General features: G+C 40.7%; 1 protein-coding gene across 10 annotated transcripts in view; it reads left to right on the plus strand.

Moving 5' to 3' along the window:
* The window catches only part of ELMO1 (engulfment and cell motility 1), a 554248-nt gene that overhangs the window by 266572 nt on the left and 265205 nt on the right, over positions 1 to 22471 (plus strand). For all 10 annotated transcript variants that reach the window (XM_036863258.1, XM_036863260.1, XM_036863259.1 and 7 more), the window contains one exon: positions 2242 to 2346. In XM_036863258.1, the coding sequence (XP_036719153.1) occupies positions 2242 to 2346 (105 nt within the window). The remainder of the gene's footprint in view (positions 1 to 2241; positions 2347 to 22471) is intronic.

Below are 22471 nucleotides of genomic sequence, written 5' to 3' on the forward strand. Positions count from 1 at the left end.
CATTTTCAACAACATGAATGGACCTGGAAGGTATTATGCTCAGTGAAATAAGTCAGACGGAGAAAGACAAATACTGTATGCTATCCCTTATGTGTGTAATCTGAAAAATAAAACGAATGAATATAACAAAACAGATGCAGACTCACAGATATATAGAGAACACACTGGTAGTTACCAGTGGGGAGAGGGAAGCAGGCAGGGGCAGCATAGGGGTGCAAACTACTATGTATAAAATAAATGAGCTACAAGGATATATTGTACAGCACAGGCAATATAGCCAATATTTTATAAAAACTTTAAATGGAATATAAGCTATAAAAATATTGAATCACTATGTTGTATACCTGAAATTAATATAATATTATAAATCAAGTATGTACTTCAATAAAAATTACAGCTAAGAAAAAAAATATGAGATAAAAATCTCCCATAGTTCCACTACCTAGAGATAACCATTTAACATTTTGGAATATTGTACTCCAGAATTAAGAAAATAAAATAAAACAGGGTCATATTATTAAAAAACAAATAATAAAATAAAATGGGGGTAACAATAGTGCCCACCACCTATTAGATGAGGTAACACATGTGAAACCCAAACTAGTGCTAACCCCAAGAAAGTGCTCAGCAAATACTAACATTTTTATGTTACTTGTGTTCATGAAAGTCAAACATATCAAAGTCAAAATAATAAATGTATGCATAATGAGGGAAGTTCCACTATTCTTTTCTTAAGAACTGAAAATATTATAAAATCTTTCATTGCAAGTTACTTTTGAGACTAAATCTCTGATCGTTTATTTCCAGCATTTTGATTTTCCCCTCACTATTGAATACAGACCTGAGACTCTTACACCAATGAGTATCAGATTAAAGCTGAAACCCACTGCATTTGATGTGCCCAGTGATTTTCATTTTTGTTACAATTATATTTATTTTATGAAATATATCTTTCTTATCATAAGTAGTATACTTTTGTATTTTAAAAATTTTCCAACATCTTAACAAACAAATCAGGATAAAATGCTAAAATAAAATACTGAAGTCACTACACTGACCCAGCTTGCTATACAGATATGGACAGGAGTGCTCTGGAAATTGTGGAACTGTGGCCAGTAGGCAGCACCACTGTCCTGTAATTTTAGATGTTGTTTATTAGCTCATAAAAAAATTTCAAATCAACATGGAAAAGACAGGTTCTGTGTACTCTTGAATAATGTAGAAAAGTGTGGGTTGTTTGAACCTTGAACAAGTGAATAAAATGTCCTTCCTTTACTTAAATTAGAAAAAATTACAGTTGACCAAAATTTCCCTGGCAAATCAGAGAGCCAAGGTGTTTATTAAGAAATATTCAGGAAGAAAACAAAAATATGTCCTTTCATAAACATTACCTAGATTATGAGGTAAGAGCAGTTTTCTTTAATATCTCTTTAACTTTTCCATTTCTTGAACATAAGAATGACTTCCCTTAAATCATTAGCCATTTAGATCTGAATTTTCAGGACAGATCTTGGTCATCATTTTTGACAATTAGCGGTGGAGAGTGGTTTACTGCCCTGAATAGGGGTCTCGTGGTGTTTTACTGAGTGATCTCCAGCATATGGAGAATTTGTTGGGCATATTTATAACTATTGTTTGTTTTTGTGGTTCTTGGCACAGTGTGGGTGACACAAGGCCAGAACACTCCCTGCAAGTAGGCAGATGTTAGGACCCTGTGGACCTCTGAGTTTTATAGAGTGCCTGTGCTCAGAGACCTACAGACTGTGTAAGTCTGGAAAGTTCACAAACACCATGGACAGGTGTGTCCATACCTAACCCTCACACACGAGGATGAGGAAGTTAAGGTGAAAAAAAAAAGGTAAATGGCAGAGATGTGGCTTCATCCCAGGTTTTTCTCCCCAGATGCTGTTGGTTCCGCTAGAGCACAGCCAATAATGTAAAAATACAGTTTTTACATTATTTTCTTTTCCTGCAGTGTCACATGTCTAAGAATAATCCCATATTTCGATCTTCAGCTGAGTTTCCCAACCCTGGGTCTAGAAGCTGGTTTTGCTCCACTTGTAGAAAGAAGCCCTCATTGCCATCCTGAGCTGTTCACATGGAGATAGCAAATGTCATCCTACTTGATTATTTGGAGCTTGCCTTGTGGTACTTTGGTCTTCTGGAGGGAAATCAGACCTCTGGCAGTTGGTGAAATCTGCTGAAGAATTAACCTGATCAAACATTTTGTTTTAATCACAGAATCATGTCAACCCTGCCATGGACTTTACCCAGACACCTCCTGGGATGTTAGCTCTGGACAATATGCTCTACTTTGCCAAGCACCACCAGGATGCCTACATTCGGGTAAGCATGCAGCCCCTTTCAGCTAGTGTAGGTTTCCTACTGAATTCGAATTTCACACTTATGGATATGGAGGGATTACTTTTAGATGAGTGGCCCCAGAGATTGGCTTTTGTCACTTAGTAAAGTAAAAATGAAAATTAAATGAAATTAAAGAGCACCAAAATAGGGATTTTTTTAACTTTTAATTTTTTTCACATGACATTTAAAAATATATTAGATATTGGAAAAATATTTTATATAGTTCATTTGATTATGACAAAAACTCTTAGCCTTAAATAACAAAGAAGAGAAACAAACTATCTACCAAAAACCTGCATGATCCCAACGTTAGTGAAAACCACTTAGACTTATTTGGCTTCTTGAAAAGAGGCCCAGGATTCTGTCTAGCACTGCTCTGTTCAATCTAATGCTGGAGATACAATCAGATAAACAGAAAGAGAAGTGTGGGAGGGACACGGGGAGGGATGAGAAATGCCCTCTCTCATTTGATAACAGATTAGTGAAACTCCAGCTACTAAGGCAATGCCTTTGTGGGTGGGGACGAAGGAAAATAGAAGGTGCCACCTGCTGATGCAGAGCAGGGGTGGGAAGGACAAAGTGTGAATGAACTGGAGCATAGGGACAGTGACAGAGAAGGCCTGCGAGTCAAGGCTGCTCCACTGGAAGCCCTGGATTTGTGCTGACCCCTGTCCCCTGTCCCCAGGGAGAGGAGCCCAGATTCAGTCGGGCGAGGGATACAGATCCACGATTGAGATGAAGGAGGATGTGAATAAATGGGACAAGGGCATTGGCAAGTGGTTAAAATGATGACTAGATATAAGCTTAGAAAATATTCGATGAATGAATATCCTAATGCAGGAAGAGTAAAGCTGAAATCAGAGTAAGGTATGAGCCTGTGCCTCTGATATTCTCTGTTGGCTCCCTCTTGGCACTGGCTTTCTGGAGGCCAGGGTTCAAGACCTGGCACTGTGGTTACCTGGTAATGCAAATGGGGCCATTCCTTTTGACTGGGCTATAGTTTCTTCTCCAAACTAGGGAGCATTATTCCCTCAAGGACCATTTGGAAATGTGTGGGCATGTTTTTTCGGTAGTCACCATGCCCATTGGGGTGCTACTGGCCACAGTCCTCTAAAACATGGGACAGTCTGCACCATGAAAAATTGTCCTACCCAGTAATGACCCCTTTGAAAAAAAAGTCTTGCCAGGTCTGAGTTCCCTGTAAGCATTATATTTTAACTTTGTCTGTTTTTCTATATATGCAATTTGACAAGCTTTGACTTATATTGAAACATTATTTGTACTTTAATTATATGAAGGATTGTATGCATTTCTCTGAATGGTGTTATGCGCTTCTCAGGTATTTGATTAGAAATGCAATTTTCCATAAGAAAATTGTTTTTTCATAAAAGTTTAATTTGGTTTATATGTGTATATATTTATTGCACAGATTTTTTTCTAGGAATGTAATCTGCTCTCACAGTAAGTAAATTAATATTTTTGAGATACCCTGTGGTATAGCCTCGGAGAGTTGAGTGTGAAAAGAAGAAGCCTAGCAGAAATTGAATTTAAAATTACCTGATTAATGTTTGTGGATGAATGTTTCTAAAGTTAGAGAGTATTGATTCTGAATGTATTGTTAATTGCATAAGAAGCATATGTCTCAAGAAGAGTAATTTAATATTTTAAGCCCATTTTCTTCAGTGTGTTCTCTAAACTGTCGTAAGTGAAATTAATACCATGGCAACCTGACAGAACTTTATATCTGATGGGAACTTAAAAGAAAATCCTATTTGAAAAGAAAGGTGTGGACTTTTTTGTCCACATGCACTTTCTTTCTGGTTAGACTGAGAAAGGAATGTTTTCTCAAAAGTGTTCCTTTCCTAATGTGTTCTGTGTCCCATCTGACTTTGGGACCATTAAATGCTGCATGGAAAGTTAAAGGTATTTACATGAATGAATGGGGTTAGGGGATCATATATAAAGTCTGAGGCATTCTTCAAGGAAGCTTGGTGGTGACTATGAAAACAGATGTCCCAGTGGTAGTGAGATAGTGATGGAGACAATGAAAATGGTCATCCCAGACAGCTAATTAAATTTTGATCTATGAGCTTAGTGGTCTTTTCTGAAACAAAGATGGGCTCTTGGTTTTTTAATAAGCTTACATTTTGATAAAATTTCCTTTTTTTGATGAGGTAAATTTCCTGTCTGAATGCAGTTATTCATTTATTATTTATATCTTTCATTCAATAAACACGTATTCTGTACCTAAATCTATAGTCTCACTTTTCACTTTGCCAGTCAGATTTATGGTTGAGATTTTCAAAAGGAATTGTAACACACACACACACACACACACACACACACACACACACACACATTCCCTCTTTGCCCTTGACATGCCCACGCCCTCCAGCTATCCTGTTCCCTCAAACAATGTGTATTTTTCCAGGTTGTCTTCTTACCCCATGTTCTAACTCACCTGCCGCTCACTTTTCAACACTTTGCACCCATCATTTTCTAGAAGCTGTTCTCCTGCTACATGGGGAGCCCTCTCCTCTTCCTTCATCTTCTTTGTCCTCGCATTGACACTGGACACTGTTTCCATTGGCCGGTTCTCCCTTTTTGCCTGCAGCCCTTGCTGTCTGTCTTGGTTCTCTCCTTGGCTGCTTCTCTTAGTCTCTCTGATGGGTTTCTCTCCCTCTGCCTGCCCATCAAATGCACATAATCCTCACGACTCTGTCTGTGGATCTTTTTTCTTTTTCAGTCACTCAAGCTGCACATGTTTACTGAGTAACTATCAAATGGCCTGCAGTGAGGGAGGGGATAGAGATTCCCTAAGGAACAAGTCACTCATGAGTCCTGTCATTGAGGATTTTACTGTCTAGCGATGAAAGGAGGGGTAGTTGGAGGAAGAGCTAAATGCCAGCACTTTCCAAGCCACTTAGAATGGATTTTGATTGGGCAGGAGTGATATTGGGGGCACAGAGGAGAGTCATAAACACAGATGTGGGAGTCAGGTCAGTAAAACTTCCTTCAAGAAGTGGCATCTACACTAAGACCTGTTGGGTAGTACTAGTTATCAGGTGAGGGGAAGGGGGATGTGAGAGAGTACTCCCAGCAGAGGGAAACATGTGAACAGAGGCATAAAGGTGTGTGCTTTGTTCAAGGAACCACAAATAATACAACATGGTTAAGACAGGGAGTGGCAAATGTGATCATAGCTTGGGAGGCAAATGTGGGCTAGTTCATTAGGGACCCTCCACACCGTATTAAGGTGCTCGCTTGTGCCTTAACCCAAAGGCAGTGAAGAATTTCTGAACTATTTTAAGTAAACATGATGAGAGTTAATTTTAGAAAAATCACTCTCCTGCCAGAAAACAAATGTGAGAAATCAAGACTAGCAGCAAAAATAAAATTGGGGAAATTGTAGAGAAATGATGGTAACCTGATGAGGGTAGTGGCTGTGACACTGGGGAGAAGCAGTTTGAATGAATTATTTTGGAGCTAAGGTAAACTAGACTCTCTCCAAGGAAAAGGGAGATACTGGCTTGAGTGGATGGATGGTGGTGTCATTGATGAACTAGATCTGCAGGTCTGAGGGGTTGGTCATTTGGAGACATCCAGATACTATATGCATATGGGACAACTGTCCAGGTGGATGTTTCTAGTAGGCAGTGAGATATGGGCAATGGTGGTCAATAAGAACGGCAGGGTCTAGTTCTTAGGTAACAGAATATAGAACAGCAAGCAAAGGAAGAGAGTATAATTTTTGTTGTTGTTTTGTTTTATCTTGTTTTCTTTTTTCCCCCTTGGGTTTTTAAAAATTTTCTTCTGAATTTTTAGATGTGACCTATCCTCGGCACATCTATCAAGTCATAAAACCGTTTTACTTGATATTTATTTGCAGTTTTCTACACTATATTGAGCAGATAAACATTTCACTGTTTTATAAATTATCATACTGTTTAACCATATCACGATCACTTAGGACTTGCTTCCTTCCCCAGGGACCTAATTTTATACAGTGGCACTACTTCTTAGAGAAATATTCTGATGTTGAGTCAATATGAAAAAGAACAAACTTGACCCTTTTTGTATATTTTATTTGCTGTGGTGCTATGTTATAAATAAAATGGTTTTTTTTTTTTTTTTGGCTACGCCACGCAGCTTATGGGATCTCAGTTTCCCAACCAGCGATTGAACCCAGACCACGGCAGTGAAAGCCCGGCAACCTAACCACTAGGGACCAGGGAACTCCCAATGTTTCCTTAATGAGGTTGTCACCGAACTAATTACACAATTTATAAGATCTCAAACCTTCTAGTAACAAAATTAAAAGTAAATTCTGGAAACGGCTTGTTCTTTATGTGCCCTGAAGTTCTTTGCCTCAACATCCCTCATAATTTACGGTCAACATCTCATCCAGTTCGAATATATCTGCACACTGGGTGACTGTGATAGAAGAGAATGAATTTCCTGAGAGGGGAAAATAGAAATGCCTTCAAAAGCAAGATTTATTTCAATGGTTTCATGCAGTTGTGAGCCAGGGCACATGTGTTTTTAGTATCATACCAAATCAGAACAGAAATATTTATAATATGTCAAGTAAATGAGATTATGGGAAAAGATGGCTCTTTGTACCTAAGAGTTGTTTTCTCAAGGTTCTTTTATGATAGCCATTTTTAAACAGATGAAAAAATTTAAGTATGTTTACACTATTTTAAAACCTTTCTTCCTCCTCATGACGCATACATAGTAAATAATACTTTTTACAAATAGTTGGGAGAAATAATGGTTTAGACCCTAACTCACTGCTAGGACATGAGAGGCCTTGTTCTTGAGGCAGTACTGACAAGAAAATGCTATGAGATGATTTAGCATGAGAAAAGCTGCCATATTTTAAGTCTTTACTGTATTTTGAATATTTCACATACATTATTTGTAACCTTCTCTTCACTGCTCCCAGAGGTGGGAAGATAAGGCAGCTTTGGTATCCCCCTTCTTCCGGTATGTAGATCTCTCTGTCCATTGAGGCCCACCTCAAGTTCAAAGGTATTCTAGGGAAACTCTTCAACTTTTCCTGTGTCAGAGGGCATAAACATAGTTATAATAGCAAACATAGAGCTTGCTGTGAGATAACAAGTATGCTGAACACTTTCATTAATATCTCACAACACCACTGTGAGGTGGACACTGTTATTATTTCCATTTTGTGGATGAGGAAACTGACACACAGGAGGGATTACCCACAGCTAAAGAAGTGCTAGAGCTGAATTTAAGACAAAAGTCTGCTTCCAGTGTGCACACTCTGCATTTTAGGGGTTCATAGATTCATATAGGGGTTGCAGCCACAGTTCACGTAAGCTCTAAGGATATATTTTGCTCAACTGGCACAGTATTTTTAAAGGGAAGAGAATTTGAGTTACCTGAACACCCTTTCCAAATAATCATGAACCCCAGGACTCCCTATTATATTCTGTCTGGCTGCTTTATGAATTCTAGTTATCTGCCTGGTACTTGAGGGACTTGACTTAGTGGCCATGATATTGATGACCTTTGTGAAGCTCTGAATGCATTGTCAGCACACAGTAGGTGCTTAACTTCTTTTACTTGCCTTTTCCTTTTCCACATAAAGTTGTACTTGATTACTGTCCCTTCTCCTGGGGGTTTCATATTTCTGCACTTAATGTTTGTTGTCTTTCCATCCTTGTTGTCAACTCCCGGAGAGCAGGTGCTTCATCTTGTGTTGGGTATTTGTTCCCTTGCGGAGATTAAAGGACTTTAATTTCAACCTCCCAAGTGTAGAGGAAAAGATTAGGCATGCTTCTCCAATTCTCTTGTTGTAAATATTAAAGAAAAAAAGTCATCAGATATTATTATAAATACACAGGCCCAGTGTTCTTGGGGCTCTCAGCACAGTCAGCCCTCTGCGCTGTGTGTCAGACCACGCAATGGAGTTCTTGCTGCCCTTTAAGGGGGACAGAAACCAAGTATCCCTCACGTACTAAGGGGGGTGCTGATGGAGGCAATGGTGAGCCTTTAAAATAAATTAAGGAACTTTTAACATTTCAAGGGGGAAATTGGCAGTTTCCCAAGCGACATAATTACAAGACAGTGTGTAATGTGTAATTAAACTTAACTATGAAGCAAATGATTGGAATAAAGCTTGGTGGCACATCATTTTTTTTGTTCCCACAGTGCTGACAGATCCTTCCCTCCCCTTGTCCCTGAAATGGCTTCAGCAGCAATTGCTCCCAATTTTTTTTAAATGAAATTATATGTTGCCAGTTAAACACACACTTTCATGTAAAGGAACCTTTTTTTTTGTTTGAGTGACATTTTCCTTCTAGGTGATCTGGAGCACAGAATCCATAGAATAACAAGGACCTCAAGGCAAAGCCTTGCTGGGACTTTGAAATGAATCTTTGTCGAATAATTCATTTAAATACTTTATTCTTTACTCTTATTCATTTTTTTCTTTCTTTGACCAAGGTCCACAGCTTGGAGGCTTGTTTTTATGCAGTTTTCTTTCATGTTTTAAAAATAGTGGCATTAATTTTGTTGATCGTGAATAACCAAGCTGTTATTGCCAAACAATCAGGACCCCTTGAGAGTGTGAATATATGTGATTAGATTTTTACTAATTGCGCTGGCAAGCAGAATTTCTGACTTCGAAAACCAGTGATTTGAATGGAACGCTTCAGGCCTCAGGATGAGATCATTTTTCAGCATGGGCTTGGTTTTATCTCAGAAGACCCATCATCGGAGGGAGGGAAGGCAGGTTCCACATCCATTAATGACTGCTGGATATAACAGTGCTTGTACTCTGAGTTCTCGCCACCTGAGTTCGTTTGGTACTGGCTTCAGTACCTGGCATCTGAAGCAGGTCTAAAACATGGTAGTTACTTGTTTCATTCTCCTTTGCTACCAGCCCAAGCTGGGTATTAGGTTTAGAATTTTTTACTTAGCTATCTGAAGGGTTTTTTGTTCTGTTTTTGTTTCTGTTTTTTTTAAACTTTAAAATACAGTGGGACTTTAAAACACATTGATGGATTGCTTGAGAAAAAATGTAACCAACCAATAGAATGAACTATATGCAGTTGACACAGTGCAAACCTAGGCCCAGTGTGAATGACAAGGTTAGAAACTACAGACAGCCTTATGTGTGGATGACACTGTCCCTCGTTAGGGCACCAGCGAAACTCTTAGTCAACAGCGGCCACCCTGGGGTCTCTATCTTAGACCCAGTAATATCTTCCCATTGTTTCTCCAAACTGATTCTTTCTCAGTCCACATTGTCCATTTTTTTGGTCTCACTAAATTAGTTAAACAAATAAATATTTATTGAGTACCTTCTCTGTGACAAGCTGCCTCCTCTCTGCTGTCATTGACCAAGCTTCCCCCTTTAATTATGCATTTTCTACCTTCATTGTGGAGGACTCAGTAGCTGCTGTGCTGCGGGTTTGCTGTGGCTTCTCCCCTTCCTGCTGTAACTGCTGTGCCATGTTGTAGAGCAGAAGTTCCAAGAGCTGCCCTTCACATCTGCCTGTCCCTTTAAGAGGGGAAAGGTTTCTGGGAATCCCCTGTCTTCTGTGTGTCTCGAACTGGAAGGTGTTATAGACCTCATTGGCTTTTTAATTATTTCTAAATAATGGACATCATTTTTTAGAGCAGTTTTAGGTTTACAGAAAAATTCAGCAGAAAGTACAGAGGGTTCCCACATATCCCCTTTCGTCCCTCTCCCACACACAGTTTCCCACATTATTAACATCTTGCATTAATGTGGTACTTTGTTTGATTTAATGAAACCAATAACCTACAGTCTTGCTGTAATTGCCTGTTAGTTACAGGAGGTTTATTTGTTGTTGTTCCTTTGGAATTTTCTAGATAAACAATCCTGTCATCTGTGCACCAAATTTTATTTCTTCCTTCCCAATCTCTATGCTTTTTATATCCTTATCTTATTGCATTAGCTAGGACTTCCAATAAGAAGTTGAATAGTAGTAGTAAGAAGGAATATCCAGATATTAGGGGGAAAGAGTCAAGTTTTTCACCATTAAGTGTGATGTTAGCTGTAGAGTTTTTATAGGTGTTCTTCATCAAGTTGATGAACCTCAGTATTAGTTTACTAGGCCTGCCATAACAAAGCACTATAGACTGGGTGGCTCAGAGAATAGAAATATATCCTTTAACAATTCTGGAGGCTAGAAGTTTGAGATCAAGGTGCCTGCAGGGTTGGCTCCTCCTGAGGCCTTTCTCCTTGGTTTGCAGACAGCTGCCTACTTGTTGTGTCCGCACGTGGTCATCTTGCCGTGCACTCACATCCCTGGTGTCTCTTTCTCTACTTATAGGGGCATCAGTCATATTGAATTAGGGCTTCATGCTGATGGCCTCATTTTAAATTACTTGCCTCTTTAAAAGCTCTGTCTCCCAATACAGTCACATCGTGGGAGACTGAGGGTTAGACCTTCAGCATACAGATTTTGGAGGGGGGACACAGATCAGTTCATAGCATTCTGTCTACCTTGAACATCCCAGGCGATTCCAACCTCTGGGCCTGGTACAGGCATACCTCATTTTATTGCTCTTCACAGATACTGTGTTTTATTACCAGTTGAAGGTTTGTGGCAACCCTGTATTGAGCAAGTCTATTGAACAGCATCTGTTTGCTCTGTGTTTCTTTGTCACATTTTGGTAATTCTTGCAATATTTCAAGCTTTTTAATTACTATTATATTTGTTATGATCATCTGTTATCAGTGATCTTTGATGTTACTATTATAATTGTTTCGGGGCACCACGAACTGCAGCGGTATAAGATGGTGAACTCGATAAACACGTGTGTTCTGATTGCTCCACCAACTGACCATTCCCCCATCTCTTTTCCTCTCCTTGGGCCTCCCTATTCCCTGAGACACAACAATATTGAAATTAGGCCAGTTAATAACCCTACAATGCCCTCGAAGTGTTTAAGTGAAAGGAAGAGTCTCATGTCTCTCACGTTAAATCAAAAGCTAGAAATGACTAAGCTTAGTGAGAAAGCCATGTGGAAAGTCAAGATAGGCTGAAAGCTAGGCCTCTTGCACCAAACAGCAAGTTGTAAATGCAAAGGAAAAGTTCTTGAAGGAAATAAAACTACAACTCCAGTGGACACACAAATGATAAGAAAGTGAAACAGCCTTACTGCTGATATGAATAAAGTTTTAGTGGTCTGGATAGAAGATTAAACCAGCGACAACATTCTCTTCAGCCAAAGCCTAATCCATAGCAAGGCCCTAACTTTTTTCAGTTCTATGAAGGCTGAGAGGGTGAGGAAGCTGCAGAAGAAAAATTTGAACCTAGCAGAGTTTGCTTCGTGAGGTTTAAGGCAAGAAGCCGTCTCCATAACATCAGAGTGCAAGGTGAAGCAGCAAGTGCTTATACAGAAGCTGCAGCAAGTTATCCAGAAGATCTAGCTAAGATGATGAATGAAGGTGACTCTACCAAACAACAGATTTTCAGCGTAGACAAAATAGCCTTCTATTGGAAGAAGATGGCATCTAGGACTTTCATAGTTAGAGAAGAGAAGTCAATGCCTGGCTTCAAACTTCAAAGGACAGGCTGACTCTCTTGTTAGGGGCTAATGCAGCTGGTGATTTTAAGTTGAAGCCAATGCTTATTTACCATTATGAAAATCCTAGGGCCCTTAAGAATTATGCTAAGTTGACTCTGCCTGTGTTCTATAAATGGAACAAAAAAAAAACCTGGATGGCAGCATATCTGTTTACAACGTGGTCTCCTGAATATTTTAAGCCCACTGTTGACACCTACTGCTCAGAAAAAAAACGTTCATTTCAAAATATTTCTGCTTATCGACACGGCACCTGGTCACCCAAGAATTCCGATGGAGATTAATGTTTTTTTCATGCGTGCTAACACAACATCCATTCTGCAGCCCATGGATTAAGGAGTAATTTCCATTTTCAAGTCCTGTTGTTCAAGAAATACATTTTTGTGAGGCTATAGCTGCCATAGATAGTGATTCCTCTGATGGATCTGGGCAAAGTAAACTGAAAAGTTTCTGGAAAGGATTTGCCATTCTAGATACCATTAAGAACATTGTGGTTCATGGGAAGAGGTCAAAATGTCAACATTAACAGGAGTTTGGAAGAAGCTGATTCCAGCCTTCATGCATGACTTTGAGGGGTTCAAGACTTCAGTGGAGGAAGTAACTGCAGATGTGGTGGAATTAACAGGAGAACTAGAATTAGACATGGAGCCTGAAGATGTGACTGAATTGCTGCAATCTCATGATAAAACTTTAGCAGATGAGGAGTTACTTCTTATGGATGAGCAAAGAAAGTAGTTTCTTGAGGTGGAATCTATTCCTGATGAAGATGTTGTGAAGATTATTGAAAAGGCAGTATAGGATTTAGAATATTACATAAACTTAATTGATAAAGCAGTGGCAGGGTTTGATAGAACTGACTCCAATTTTGAAAGAAGTTCTACTGTGAGTGAAATGCTATCAGACAGCATTGCATGGTACAGGGAAGTCATTCATGAAAGGAAGAATCAATCAATGGGGCCAATTTCATTGTTGTGTCATTTTACGAAATTATCACAGTCACCCCAACCTTCAGCAACACCACCCTGATCAGTCAGTAGCCATCAACATCGAGGCAAGACCCTCCACCAGCAAAAAGATTAGGCTCAGATGCTGGTGAAGCCTCAGATGCTGGTCAGCATTTTTTAGCAGTAGAGTGTTTTTTAATGAAAGACGACATTGTTCTGCACACTTAATAGACTTCAGTATAGTGTAAACATAACTTTTATATGCACTGGGAAACCAAAAAATTTGTGTGACTCACTTTATTTTGATATTCGCTTTATTGCAGTGGTTTGGAACCAAACCTATAATATCTCCAAGGTATGTCTGTACTTGCCTCTTCCTCTCCAGGGAATCTGCTCCCCAGTTAGCCAGGGAGCTCCTTCCCTCGCTTCCTCTAGGCTCAGGGTGGCCTTTCTTCACCAGCAAATATAAAGCCGTAATTTCATCCCTTTACGCTCTGTCCATCTTACCTCTTTTGTCTTGCTCCGAATGTAATGCTTGTTTACATACTCTAAATTTACCTTTGTGTCTATTTCCTGTTTACCTGTACAAGTGTGTAAGCTCCATGAGGGCAGGGGCTGTGTACTGCGCCTTTCCTGTGCCCCAGTGCCAGCGCAGTGGCAGACACACAGAAGGCACTCAGCACATATCTGTTAAATCGGTATCTGAATTGAGTGCGTTCTGGTGTTCTGCCTTCTGGCCAGATCGCCAGTCACCCCAAGGTAAGATACCACAGAACAGGTTTTTATCTGGAGTATGCTATAATCTCCCTGACTGCAGCTGTCCTTCTGGCCTTTATCCATTCTGGATTGGAAACCAAATTAGCAGTTATATTGGTGTGGCCCAAAATGGGCTTGCCCCAGATATGCTGATGCTTATACTTGGGTGAATCACTGCTGAGTTTAATTTTTAAATTGTATTCATGTGACCAGAGTCCAGCCAGGATTAGCAATCTGCCTACCAAATCAGAAGGCAATTTGTATTGGTATAATAGAATTTAGGTGGTAGTGTTCTTGAATGTTTCATTGTATTCTGTAAAAATAGCTTTCCCCTTAAGAACTAGGCAATACACCTGGTACACCCAGGAGTGTTTGACACTGTCAGGTAACTTTATTTTTACATTGACCTTAATTTTATCGACTTTTCCTCTGCCTTGGTAAAACCCAAGATTCCAAAATTTAGTATAAATCATAAATCATAGACAATATTTTTCTTACATTTGATAGAGCAACTGAAACACAGATATAACAGCCTTAACAACTAATTTCTCTCTGGCTGGTTTATCAAATGCTATTCTTTACATAAGTACAAGCGTCCTTGAACTTGGTGGCTTTTGGAAGACCCTGATATATGTCATTCATACCTGTCTACAAACTTGTGATTACCAAGATCAGGGAAGTCAGTTTGACTGAACTTTCATTTCTTGAATGGTGATGCTTTTGTGCCACAGGGCTCTTGCACATGCTGTTCCTGTTGCCTCAGCCCCCCTTTTCTCTGCCCATACTTACTTGCCCACGTAACTCTCATTCATTCTTTAGGACTTCATCCTGAAGGCTCCTCTTTTATTGATTTTCTTGCCTTGTTACTTCCTTTATAGCACTGACTCAACTTGGAACTATATAATTACATGTTTTATTATTTGACCATTATTTCTCTCAAACATGACATTTTTGAACAGGGACCTTTTTCCTCTTTCTTTTTTTTTTGGTCTTTTGTCCTCACTGTCTAGCACTGGGCCATTTAAATTATTCGCTAAACGAACGATTAAAGAGGTGATTTGTCGAATCCCTGACCAGTGTTACTTCTCTCTTTTCCCCTCGGAAGTCCTTCATGGCCATATGCGATATTTGTCAGAGAATCAAAACTGAAATCAGACTTGGAGGAAATCTGCCTTTCAATGGGTGGGGTCATTGAAATGGCCACAGTTTCCTAGGACTGATGAGCTACATGGTATCAAGCCTCGCCTAAAATCTCAGTTATGAAAGCTGTGAGAATAAGTATATGTTACATGAGTAGACGTGGGTTCTGTATAAGAGAACCTGCCCCCGTTCATGCAAACCCAGATTCTGGGTCCCCTTTCATGGTAACAGGAGGGTGAGGAGTGGAGCATGAGGGGTATGTGGAGGGCACATTCCTTTGCTATGGAAGTTGGCTTCCTATCATCTCCGACAATTTTTCCTGCTGATTTTCATTCTCAGCATTACAGGAAGTGTTTATAGCAAATAATTGCCAAGTGTTTTCCATAAACATACAACCAAGGATATTTTTCCCACATTCCAGCTCTCTGTAAATGTTTGTTTTCCGAATGCACAAAGAAGGTGAGTATGCAGTTTCCCTAAGCAGGCCTTTGAAATGTGGGCTTTGGCCCAGAGAGAATTCCCTTCTGAGTTTGTCCTTCATCTGGCCATGTTGTCCCTACACAAGCAGTAGACTCAGAGAGTTTCTAAATGAGTTTTCCTCCACAGCTTGGATTCCTAGCCACACAGCTGGACTCCAAGTAACTTCTGGGTCCTGAGCACCCCCTCAGTGAAGGACAGGGTGAGGTCAGAGGTTGCCGGGAGCATCACAGAAGTCATTGCTTCTGATAAAATCCACAGGGAAATACGATGGGGAATGTGGATGACAGGGGATAAGGAGATAATTGGAACTCAGGATGCACGTGAATGTATATAAATAATAGATTATGGAAATTCTCATGTTAAAACCAGGCAAGGGACTTCCCTGGTGGCACAGTGGTTAAGAATCCACCTGCCAATGCAGGGGACACAGGTTCAAGCCCTGGTCCCGGAAGATCCCACATGCCGCGGAGCAACTAAGCCCGTGCGCCACAACTACTGAGCCTGCGCTGTAGAGCCCGTGAGCCACAACTACTGAGCCCGTGCTCCACAACTACTGAAGCCTGTGTGCCTAGAGCCCGTGCTCCTCAACAAGAGAAGCCACCACAATAAGTTCGCGCACCGCAACGAAGAGTAGCCCCCACTCGCCACAACTAGAGAAACCCCATGTGCAGCAGCGAAGACCCAATGCAGCCAAAAAAAACCAGCCAAGCTAGTGTTCATTGTTCATTAATAAGCGCCTAGTGTATGCACCTAGTGTATTCACAGGTGATTGAGATACGTTTCCTGACCTCAAGGGCTCAACCCCACCAGGGGAAGTAAGACACATATATTTCACCACAATTTGGAGCAGAAAGTGAGAATTGCTGTGAGAAAGATATAGATAAAGGACTGTGGGGTTTTAGACAAAGGAATTGCATTAGGTTTTATGAAGAAAGTGACATTGGCTTGGGGCCAAAGGAGAAGGACAATTTAGACAGGCACGGGAGGGGAGGTAGGGGTGGACGGGTGTCAGGGGAAGCAATTCCCATAGAATGAACCACATATGGACCTACCCCTGTAGGAGGGCTGTCTCACAGCAGAGATCTCTCGTTTGGCAGAATTAGCCAAAATTTGGGATGCTTATATAGAATTACATATAATGAGATAAATTCCTTTTAAAAAGCGAGATTTAATAGAAGAAAGATTTCCTTTTCACACGCCTTTAACTTGAAGTAAAACAATGTATGGCTTAATTTCTTAATTAGGTTTCAATAAATAATTTTTCCATTGTACCTAATTTAATATGTGTATAATTGGAAAGTTGACATTTTTTTGTTTGAAAATGTTTCTGCAAAGGCAGATTATTATTGTCCAGAAGACGGTGATGGAAAATATTTCTCTCTTCCTCACCTTTTCATCCCCTCATGTCCATTCTCCCAAACCAGAGTGAATTTATAAATCTGTGAGCCAAGTGAGAAAATGAAAAAAAAAAGTCAGATGTGATCTGACTTACAGGAATCCATTTTATCACTAGCTCCCCGAGAATGTGTTTGTTTAGTAAAGTGAGTTACATCCAAATATGTTTCAGACAAATATATGTGGAGTGTAACATAGCTTTAAGACTGCAATAACTGTTAAGACAAGTGGTGACAATTTCTCAGTAAGAAATCAGGCTTGAGAAATGTCAAGGCTAATTTTTCATCCAACGGTGACTGTCAGACAGTGCCAAACATCTTGGTGTCTTTGTATTCCATTGAAGGAGACAGGAGGCATTTGTATTCAGTAATGCAATGTTGAGTGAGTCAAACTTCTGACTTGTGATTGTGTGATTTATCGCTAATATTGCCCAAGATACAGAGGGGCTTCTCTGCCTGCATTCGGTATCCATTTCCCAGTTGCAATTAATCTTTATTACAGTCCATAGCTCACCTCTGGTTTGGAATGTTAAAAAGATGCCTCGGAAGAGAGTCTGGAATCAGTTTCTTCTCCTTCAAGTTTTACCCTCTTGATGAAGCTTAGCCTGCCTGCCCACTGCATTTCACATGAACCTTCATCCCAGAAAGTCGTACTTCCTTGTAAAAAATGCAAACGATTTAGAAGGACACAAAAGAGGTACATAGCAAATGAAAGTCTGTCCGCCCTACAAATCCCATCCCCATATGTCTTCCAAATAGATTGCAAGCCCCTAAAGATGGTGTTTTACTCATATGTGTATTTTTAGCATCCAGCAAGTTACTTAGCAATAATCAAGGCTTAAAGAAATGCTTTGTTGGGTAAATGAATCAATCAAAGGGTGTGGAGGAGAGTGGGCTAGAACTTCCGTGGTAGACTTGGGGAAGTATAGTATTTTGCTTTTCAAAATGTGGTGCTCGGACCAGCAGCATCAGCATCTTCTGGGATCTGGGTAGAAATGCAGGACCTCAGGCTTACCCCAGGCTACTGGATCAGAATCTGCATTTTAACAAGATCTTCAGGTGATCAGTGAGCGCTTTAAAGCTTGAGCCAGCGTACGGTTGTCCTTTGTATATCTGCAATATAATTAAAATGTGAGCTTTCACAAATAAACGCAAGGAAAGGCATGTGATTTGCATTTAAGCAGTATGCAGTGGAGGCCTTATCCATCAGTGTATACCGAAGGAATCTGTAAGGCCTTCATGCTTCACTCCCTGGGTGTGAAGCTGTCCTTGGGTGTGGCTGTCCTTGGGTGTCCTGTAGGACTGTCATCCTGGGCCGTTTCCAGACCATCACCTCTAGGGCCCACATCTGGTCAGTCCTAAACCCCAGTTTGAAATAGACACATTTCACTTCACCCAAGAAACAGTTCAAACCACAGTGTAGAAATCCCATAGAAACCTTGCTTGTTGACTCAGGATGCCGGCACATCACATTTAAACTGCTAGACAGCAGGCATGTTATTCAGTGTCTAAGGTGTGGTTTCCTCATCTGTAACATGTCCTGCTTTGATGACTTAGGAGGACTAAAGGAGTTAAACACTTGAGAGTCTGCACATGGTAATCAGTCCATATGTATTCACTCTTTTTTTAATTGAGGCAAAATTCACACAACATAAAATTAACCATTTCAAAGTGAACTATTCAGTGACATTTGGTACATTCACGATATGTTGTGCAAATGTCACCTCTACCTAGTTCCAAGACATAAACTATCATCACCCTGAAAGGAAACCATGTACCCATTAAGCAGTTGTTCCCCGTTCTCCATCCCCCCAACCCCTGGCCACTACCAATCTGCATTCTCTTTCTATGGATTTTAACTCTTACTAATGATATTTTTATTAGTCACAGAAAGAAAAAAACAAACCCAAAAAACTCAGATTTATTTCTTCTTCTGTCTACTTTCATTGCTTTCCACGTCCTGAAAAACAGGAGGTTTACTAATGATGGAAACTGGAAGTAGAGATGTGATGTAACTTCCAAGCAATGGTTCATAAAGTGTGGTCCCAAATTAGCAGCATCCACATTACCTGGGAACTTGTTACAAATGCAGATTCTTGGGTTTGCCCCAGAACAGCTGAATCATAACTCTGGGGGTGGGGCCCAGCAATCTGTGTTTTAATAAGCTTCCAGATGATTCTAATGCATGCTTCTGTTAGAGAACTGTTGCTTTAAATAAACCAGATATTACCTCTTCAAGCCTCTAGGGATGCCTACAGGTGCCTTCACACACACCTGTACCATCCTTGGGCCCAGGAACACATGTACTGGCCTAGGAGAGGAGGTCTTCCAGTCCTGTTTCTTTGATGCAGGCATCAGCTAGGGAATCTTTCCTGCTATCCTCTGGCCTTTGGAACAGTCAACAGAGCTGTTGCCTAGGCTTCCTCCAGTGACATCAGGGTTACTGTGCAGCCACAGGCACAAACACAAGTCACCCCTGCTGTTATTTAATCCTTTCCCCTCTTGGTGCTACTTCATACTCAAAGGGAGGACTTTTCAGCAGCGTGTGGATGTGACTGCTTGCTGTATTTCACACATCTTGCTTTTGTTGCACTATATCAAAGTGCAGGCAGCATTTCTTTTTGGTTGATTAATGTTCAATTCGAGGTCTATTATGAACCTCCAGGCTTTAATTACTACACCATTACCCAGTCAGTTCCTTGCCATTTTATATTTATGGCCTTTATTATGCCTCTGCATGTGCAATTGCCTAATTTTATTCTGGAAGAATTTCACCTCATTAGCTGGGTTTTATACCATTCTTCTCATTTGTCCATATTGTTTTTATCTCGGTTCCTTGTGTGTGCTTTCCACCTTGTTTTTTCACCAATCTGACCCTTTGTACATACTTTTTCTCCTTTTCCTGGGATGCATTGTTCTTTTGCCCTTGGAAACAGCTCTTCAGGTTTTTGCAAACTCTTCTCTGGGTGGTCTTTTCCCTGGTGATCTGTTACATTCACTCTTAACTGGTTGTTCCGTCTGGATTGCTTGGTGTCATTGGCCCTTCCAAAGGCCTGGAGGCCCAGCTCTTCAGCCCTGGACATACCATGGACAATGGTTTCTCTCTAAAGGGCCAATTAAGGATCAGGGAAGAAGCTTTTTTCTTTTTTAAAGACTATGCTGCTAAAAATAATTTCTAAAAGACCTCTAAAATGCCTTACTAACACTCCCTATCTCAATCCCCCCCAGTGCCTCAGAAGAGTTTAGAGTTTGGTTTGCTTGCTTTTGTATTTTCTTACGTTCCATCCCCGACCTGCTGAATCAAACTCTGGGGAGCAACCCAGCAGTCTGGATTTCATAAGCCCCCAGATGATTCTGATGCCCACGCAAGTTTGAGAGCCACTGTTCTAAAAAGATGCTGAAAGAAGTTCAGGAAACCCACCTAGGTCAGAAGTAATATTTATTCCACCTGAGTCCTTACTTTGCCAAAGAGCAAGATTAATAATTTCGATAGCAGTTGTGTTTGGTTTTTTGTTGTGTGTGGTTTTTCTCAGCATCTTTGCCCTAGAGTTATAAGAATATTTCTGTAAATCAAGAGCTCATGTAATTATTATAGCAATAGTAGATCAATCGTCTCCCCCACTGAGTATCTGAGATGTCTCAGGCACTAAGAAATCTTTACCTCCATTTTTTATTTTCATTTAATCTTTACAGCCCTTTGTAGGTTGGTATTCCTGTTCCCATTTTTATAGGTGGAAACTCAGGTTAAGGAATGTGTGTCAAGTCACCAAGTCTGTTAGATGTAGATCTAGGAAGATCACCTCTGTCCAGAGCCACGTTATCCAGTCATCTGTTACCATGTTAAGGACTTTCCTGATCAAAGCTTTATTATTATTATTTCATCCTCTCCTTTTTCAGTAAGCGTAGGTATCATGTGTTTCAGTAGGAATCAGTGACCAGGAATGTGTGCTCTAGGGTTAGGCCACCTAAGTTCCTGAGCTGGGTCTGTTTATTTCTGTGCTATGTGAACCTTGGGCAAATTATACGACATCTTTTTGCTTCAGTTTCTCCATCTGTAAAGTGGGATAGTGCAGTATTTCTGTCATGTGGTAGTACATGTACCTTAAATGAGATAATGAGTGAAAACACTTAGAACGAGACCTGGGAAATAAATGCTCTTGATAAATATTAGCTGCGATTTCTCTTTCTCTGCCCTCTTGTCTGTGCTGCTAAAGCTCTTTACTTTGGGGCTCACTCTCCTTATCTGTGAAGAAGGAGTGGTGGATCAGGTGCATTAGCAGCCTGGAATTCTGATTTTTTCTGGTTTATTTTCCTGCTTGGCATACTTGCTATAATTTTAATGTTCTTTGTTCTCTGCCCGCTTAAAATCATATTAAGGCTTTGGCATGTTTATTTGATTTTAGGGACTTGCTCAAAATTCATGATCACGATTAAGCTCTTGTGCAACCCCCTTGAGGCAGCTCAGTGCTCTTTCTAAAGCTTCTCTCTGGCTTTCTGAGACCCATCACCATTAGCATTAGTACCAAAGGGAACATAGAAGGTGGCTCCCTCTTGGCCCCCAAGTCTCTGCGAGAGGACCCCACTGTGGCCTTACACGTTGACTTCGGAAGATGTCTGTGTCTTTGATGATGAGATCTAAGGGCTAACACTTCACTCTGGGGTGTTCCCTGATTCTGTTACTAATGTAAAAGTACCCCTGTGTTGGGGGTAGTGAAGGGGCTCATTGATAAAATAAAGGTTTTTATTTCTTATTTATTGGTTTAACATGCGAGACGGCTGGCATCTCCTCTGGTGGGTCAAGAGGCAAGTTTTAATAGAGCTTGTGGGGTTGACAAGACTCCGAGGACGGGTGTCCTATGGTAGCTGTAACTGTTTAGTATTGGGACTTTATTGCCAAGACTATCAGGCTGTGACTTATTCTTTGGGGTCCTTGCTCATTCTCTGTACTTGTACAACCCCGTATTCCTGTGGAAGATTCCTGCTTGAATATGAGCACATGGGACTTCCTATCTTGCATTTCTGGTGTAAGTAGGTGGTGACACCGTTTTTATGCTTCTCATGCTAGAATGATGGGAGAGCCTCTGCATTGCTTTCATCTGTCCCCAGTGGCCCGTCATCAAAGGGCCAATCTCACTGCAGTCATGATTTTCGTTTAGTTGCTGGTAAATGTTGGCCAAGGGCCTCGAGGGAATCGGAAGAGGGAGGGCAATAAAGCGATAATAAACACCAACTCTGTCAAGTCTGCTTTAGGCATTTTGCCTTTGTTTTGTGATTTAGGATGCACAACAGTCCTGTGAAGTGGGCTTTCTGGAATTTGTGTACAATTCACAAAAAGACGGAATGCCTCATGCAAGCTTACACTAGTTTGGCCCAGGCTCTCTGTGTTATACATGCTTCCCGCAGCAGCTTTGGGTCAGAATTGGGGCGAGACGGACAATCCCTTCTCTTTGGAGAGAACACGGTCCAGGTTCACATACTGTCCTTGCTGGCCTGTGAGGAGACCGTTAAGCTTCATGTGACCGTCAGAGTCAAAGCAGCCTGAACAAGAAACCTCCACAGATGAGAGGAGATGGAAGAAGCCCTTGAGGCTCGGTCCAGGGCTGGCTACAGGGAAAGCAGAATGGACTGGACTCGCCCCAGATGAGGAGAGCTTAAGAGAAAGTGGAGGAAAGTGTGACAGGGACACCCAGCTGAATATAAGTCAGCAACATGATGCTGAAGCTAAGAGGCAAGTACTAGAGTGTGGTTGACCATGTACTTGGCCCTTAATGGTAACTCCCAAGCCAGATAAGTTTGTCACCA

The sequence above is a fragment of the Balaenoptera musculus genome, chromosome 9 (assembly GCF_009873245.2).
Source record: "Balaenoptera musculus isolate JJ_BM4_2016_0621 chromosome 9, mBalMus1.pri.v3, whole genome shotgun sequence".
In the NCBI taxonomy this organism is placed as follows: Eukaryota; Metazoa; Chordata; class Mammalia; order Artiodactyla; family Balaenopteridae; genus Balaenoptera; species Balaenoptera musculus.